A 6,017-nucleotide genomic window follows, 5' to 3' on the forward strand; every position below is an offset into this window, starting at 1 on the left:
CAGAGCCTGGTATCACGTATTACACACACTGTTTTTTGAAATAACATTTCATCTTCATTGCCATATCTTATTATTATTTATTTCATTTTAACTTACAGATTATGTTTTAGACCTCCTCATAAATGTCTCAAAGTAGGCTTTCAGGGCTCCCCTTAGCCCTCAGTAATTTGGACCATGGTCTGAAGACATTTTCTGTTTCTGTTTTGTCTGTGTTTGAAGGTATCATCGGCACATCAATCATTGATTTGTTCTGTGAGCTTGCAGAGATAATTGGTTGTCATCTACACAATATGATAGGAGATTAAATATTTGGAATAATTTGACTTTATGGAAGCATGGGAAATAGAAGAGGGCCAAGGATGCTTTGGGGACCTCCATATGTCGTGTTTGTTCTCTCAGATGCATAGTTGCCAAATGTGAAAAAGATTAAGAATATTGTCCACCAAACCCAACTTGACCTAATTTGTATGTGTATGTTTGTCTTGTCTTGTTATGTCATCCCCAATGTTTCTTATGCATACAATTCATAAATAAATAATGAGAAAAACGATAACCACTTATAACATTTCTGATCATTTTTATTGAAGCTTCATTCAAAGAAGCCACAAATGCTTCAGCTACACTTGCATACAATTCTATTCATTCTTTACATATAAAAATAATGGATGGCAAACACAAGAGCTCTAACCCTCTTTAGGACAAAACTTACCTCGTTCTTAAATAAATAAATTAAAGATCTCACATAACATGTTTGTAACACAAAGTTTTGGTATTAGCAGGACCAGTGCCACATCGGTGTTTAGCTGCAGACATAGGACGAGGTAGATATACTGTAGGCAAACACATTTTATAAAACCTGTGTTTTTTTTTTGTTTTTGTTTTTTTTAAGTTTAAGTGCCAATTGTTCTGGTTCTCTCTCTGTTTTCACTCCCAGAAATAAAATATCTGAATTTGAGTTTTGCGTACCCATGCAGCCAATTGGACAGCAAAGAGTACAATTAGATACCAAAAAGTGCACCTATAATTTCATAAATGTACTTCAATCAGTACATCTCTGAGGTGGGTACACTCAAGAACAAAAAACACAGATATTTTTGCAGTGAACAGACTTCTCTTTAGTTTTTCTCGTTATTAGATCTGCATTATTTTACATCGCATTGTATTACTCCTGTCAATCACCTGACCTGAAATGAAGTGTCCTCCAAAACATTTTGCCTTGCATACTTTATTATAACATGTATTAATTTTTTTGTTTTTGGTTACACAGGACTGGTCATTTCAAGCTAGGTGACACAAATCAAGTTTGAATTGTTTGGTCCATTTTAGAAGAAAACCCAGCAAAAACTAAAGCTCACTAAAAAAGGATGGAATTGTAATTAGCTAGATGCAGATATAAGTAAATTAACTATTCCTCTAATTGACTGGTAATTTTCTTTAACAAATGCAAAAAGTACAAAAGCCTGTATTGTCAGTGCATCTTCAATAGGGCAGCATTATTTTAAATTATCACTGAACTGGTCAAACTCTTTGGTACCTAGAACAAGATATTTCCTACTGAAACCTACTCCGCCATGAAAACTGCATGCACCTCGTTCCTTGAAGCACACAGCTCAGCTAGATTAGAGTCGATTCTCTGCAGCTTGTGGTGTAGTCTCTCACCGATGCTGTTCATTCCTGCTTTGGTCAATATATCTGGAAGTTGTCGAATTTGCTCCGCTGCTGCTGAAGCGACCCAAGCATTGAGCTGTTCATTTAAAGCAGAGGTGCTCAGTCCTGAAGTTCCTGCGTGTCTACTGCCGTCCTTAGACGGGAGCTTTTGCACAATTCGTCGCAGCCGCCTGACGGGAATTTTGTGATGGACGAAGAAAGTGGGGAGGATTTCTCTGAGGTATTCGGCTCCATCTGCAAGAAGATAATAAATAAATAACGGAGAAGGAAAGGCTAAAAAGCGCTGACCTGAGAGCAAAGCAGTAGCAAGTTCTTCAGAGTGGACTGTTAGCTTGGCATGGAGCAGAGCCATTTTAATTACCACATTTCTTCAGGTTTAATAAAGGACGTGGAGATAGAGTCATTTACAACTATTGCAAAAAGCTTTTAAATACAATTAAGAACAATCTTCAGGCAACTTGAATGTCAGAGGGTCTTTGAATTCAACACTTTGGAAACTGTCCCTGTTTGTTGATGATAATGTAAGTTTAAGTAAGTGTAAGTAACAACAAAATAAAGCTGAATAAATCCACCGTTGGATTTTAAAACTCTTTTTGAACTTGACGAGTCATTATATTGAAAACCCACACCTCAGGCTTCAGTCTGCAAAACCTAAATTCAGATAAAAGCTTTTTCTTAAGAAATTAAGTAAATAATACGGATCAGTAGTGATTCAAGGTGTGTTTGTTTTAGTAGGTGGAACAAACATTTACAACCAGACCACCAATGTGCCCAAAAACATGACATGCCTCTTCATTTGTTCCCTTTTCTTGTAAAAGGTTTATAAACTGGTGGACTCGCCTCTTGATTTGTGATCTTCGCAGGTCGTGCACACGTTGTCGTGCCAGGTGGAGCCCCTCACCGCCAGGTACATCCCTGCAGCGTGGCAGTGTTGGTGCTTCGTGCAGTTCTGGTGAGCAGAGACGGTGTCGGAGAAGGTGCCGTTGGAACAGATTTGGCACACCGTGTCCTCATCAGCCGTACCTGGAGGAAACGTGCATTTGTTTTAGATAAAGGATGAAAACAACACGTTCTCCTGACTAGTAAGACTGCTTCTTACTTTGATGAAAATATCTGTTCCAATTGTCTGACAAGAAAAAGCCTCTATCTCCTGCAGAGCATCAAACTCTTCTGAATCAAAGAGAAATGAACCAAAGATCATTTTCTGTCACATTAACAATGTTGCTGGTGGTTAGGTGGGCTCATTAAGGAGCATTGTTCCATCTCTGTGGCCGTGTAAATAAAATAATTTGTTAACACTGTAAATATAAATGTAGTTACCACTGTTCTGCCTCTGTGTGGCAGTAAATCCATCCTGCTAGAATGGAATATAGTTGCATCCATTCAGATCTAATGCTGTTCAACTCAACCAAACCACACTTGTCACAACCTTTACAAACCAAAAACAATCTCAGTAGAGTTTTACATCTCCTCTTTCACAGTTCTCACTGGGGTTCTAGCAAGAAGAGGATGAGTCCTCTCATTAACATTAATTAGACATTCTTCAGATTGGTTTTCTGAGTAATGCACAGCCAGGCTAACCTCAGGTGTTTTGACGGTAAAGCAACTACGTCTGCTTTATCATGAAATAAAAAAGAAAAGACTTCTCTCTTTCTGTAATATCAGACCTTATAACACCAATGGTACAACAAACCTGTTACCCTGGCAACAGTATTTGGTTAGTTCAGTGGTTGGAGCCACACATGCTGGTGGAGTCCTGCTTATGAGTTATATTTAAATGACAGAGAACAGGTGGATTTTGGTGTGTGAGGGAGATTATGGACACCTGAGACAGTTAGAAATATGAAGACTTATTAAATAAACGTACTTAAACACTTTAGACACAATTAGAGTTGCCACAGTACAGAGATAATACAGAGAGTCATTCAGGCAGTTTGGGTATTGGAATCATTTCTTTAACATCCAGAAAGGAAATGTCAAAATGTGTTCTGACATGTCTGAATGCTGTAAGAGTCGTCAGGAATATACAGAATATATGTGTGAATTATAGAAGTTAGAAGATACTTCGGGAGCAGTGACCTACCTCGGGTCTGAACTCCCTGCCCGGTCGGACAGCGGCTGTGGGGCTGGCACTCCTCCCGGTCCTCCATGTAGTAATACCCCTGTTTACACTGGCACTGGCAGTCGCTGTTCGCCGTGCACGCCGTCTTCACCACCTGGTCCTGGCTGCACACCCCGCAGCGGAGGCACTTGCTGATGTGGTTCCACAGCTCCGTGAACGAGCCCGCAGGACACGGAGCGCACCGGCTGCGTTGCGTAGACGTGCAGCGCGCCAGCAGGAAGGTTCCCGGGGGGCAGCGGTCGCACTGCACCGGGGTCCCGGTCGTCGGGTCCGTTACGTTGAAGGTCATCAGCTGCGAGGCGGCGACTGACAGCAGCGCCGCGGGAAAGAGCAACATCAGCCCCTGGAACATCTGGATAAAGGGGGGAGGACACAGGAGAGGACGGGAGGAAATGGTAGAGAACACGGTGTTATTGCGGGAGCTGATGGGACGTGGAACGAGGAAAGATGAGGGAAATACAGGAAGACAGAAGGAAAACAAGCAGGGAATACAAGAACATGCACTCGAGCTGAAGGGTAGTCAGAAATCCCAATAAATGGATATTCTCCTGAAAACACTGATCAATGGCATTCCTCCTCATTAACTACAAATCAATGTTTCCATCCCGCCTGAACGCCTGAACGCAGATATAATGGTACAGTACTGAGTGGCTGCTCTCTGTGTGGCCCTCAGTACACTGACAGCTGCCCCCCCAGAGCGGTGCGCCCCTGCAGCTGCACTCCCCCCGGACTTACCATCGCTACAGTGTTGTGTCTGCTGATGGAGGGTGAGGCGGTCTGTCTGTCAGACGGATGCTGCTCTGTCCGCTCCCCTCTCTATTTATTACCTCTCACGCCCTTCATCTCATCAGCTCATTCATCAGTGAAAGCGTTCTCGGGAATGCCATGCTTCGTCATAATTATGTCATTTAGAGATAAGTCATCTCTTTCTTTATTGTTATTAGACACTATAGTTTTTTTAGATTTCCAAAAGTGTTCAGCGCGTCAGACGTGCAGTATGGTAGTAGTCCCCTGCGTGCTGTCCCTATAAGGATGTGTGGACTTATTTCTCGCAATTTAAAAGTTACCGGTTTTCTACAAGAGAAACGTCATCGATGCCACTGAAGAGGGAAATGGGAATTTCAGTAAACGTCTAAGATATTCATGTTGGGCTGAAGATTTGTAGATATTTAGATTTTGAAGTTCTTTTTTCAGAGTTATTTGAAGTGGAATTTAAAGCAGATACGATGCAGCCTATATATATATTTTTTTTTTTTTTTTTTTGTGACACTATATTTAGGATCCACCTGTACACCTGGGTGGGTGGTGTATCTGCGCACACATGAAGTTCATAGGTTACCATCGGTTCAGGAGCAGGGCCATGCCTCAACCAGCCTTTTTACACCCGGTCAATCCGTTCTGGTTTCTCTCAGTTGTCTCTACCCACCTTCACCTTTTCCCTACCCACATCTTTTCATCCTCCTCTCCTCATCCCTCCCTATTCAATGGGAGCATACCTCTTCCACGTCTCATTCGAGGTGCCATCTGATGCCTGAGCCTTCAGCACGTCCTCCCAGACCAACCTAACAGATCTTCCTCCTTCTCCCCTCCACATCAGTTCATCTATCCTTTACATCATAACCTCCTAAAGTGAAATATTGTGGCGTGGTCCTTGCTAGTGAATTGGTCATTTAAGTGGATTATCTGGAGCAGATGGTTTGATGTTAGTGTGGAAAACACTGTCTATTCCAACGATGCTTTCCATTCCTAAGTGAAAGGAAAAGAGGCTCTCTAAGTTGGGTTATTGCCTGCTTTCCTAGGATAACGTTGAGCAATATACATTAGCACACATACAATTATTCTTAGTTAGTTATTAACCTGGAATTCTGGTAAAGGAGGTAGTAAGACCCAGTTCTTCCCTAATTACACATGGTTTCTGTATAATTTACATTACTCCAAATGATGAATAATAACAGTCCTCAATAGTAAATACTGTCTTATTTCAATACTTAGAAGCAGATTGCAACCAACTAAAACCCCCTGACTCAACCAAGCATGACGGAGAAACTACAGTGGAGCCATTGATTGGTTTGTCTTTCTTAAAAAGACCGCAAACAAACAAAAACTTATCTCATCAGAATAATGTGAAACATGACACTTGAGATGCAAGGCTGCTGCGAGGAATTCTGGACCACAGGACCAATAACTGACCATTGATCACATGCTGAGGTCTGCTTATGTTGGTTTA

General features: G+C 41.6%; 1 protein-coding gene across 1 annotated transcript; it reads right to left on the reverse strand.

The window, feature by feature from the left end:
- Positions 1-557: 557 nt before the first annotated feature.
- On the reverse strand, positions 558-4,758 carry LOC127358266 (tumor necrosis factor receptor superfamily member 6B). Its single transcript, XM_051391252.1, has 4 exons — positions 4,526-4,758; positions 3,752-4,142; positions 2,509-2,691; positions 558-1,902 (listed from the first exon to the last, which is right to left on the reverse strand). Exons 1-4 carry the CDS (start codon positions 4,526-4,528, stop codon positions 1,562-1,564), a joined length of 918 nt encoding a protein of 305 aa, XP_051247212.1. The 5' UTR covers positions 4,529-4,758; the 3' UTR covers positions 558-1,561.
- Between the last annotated feature and the right edge of the window lie 1,259 nt (positions 4,759-6,017).

The sequence above is a fragment of the Dicentrarchus labrax genome, unplaced genomic scaffold, assembly GCF_905237075.1.
Source record: "Dicentrarchus labrax unplaced genomic scaffold, dlabrax2021, whole genome shotgun sequence".
Classification (NCBI taxonomy): domain Eukaryota; kingdom Metazoa; phylum Chordata; class Actinopteri; family Moronidae; genus Dicentrarchus; species Dicentrarchus labrax.

What these genes read in the sequence shown, in the direction of transcription:
- LOC127358266 (XM_051391252.1), bottom strand. An exon ending in GCAGGGAGTTCAGACCCGAG is followed by an intron (nt 2,692 to 3,751) that starts GTAGGTCACTGC and finishes CGTTTCCTCCAG; the next exon opens with GTACGGCTGATGAGGACACG. An exon ending in CGAAGATCACAAATCAAGAG is followed by an intron (nt 1,903 to 2,508) that starts GCGAGTCCACCA and finishes ATCTTCTTGCAG; the next exon opens with ATGGAGCCGAATACCTCAGA.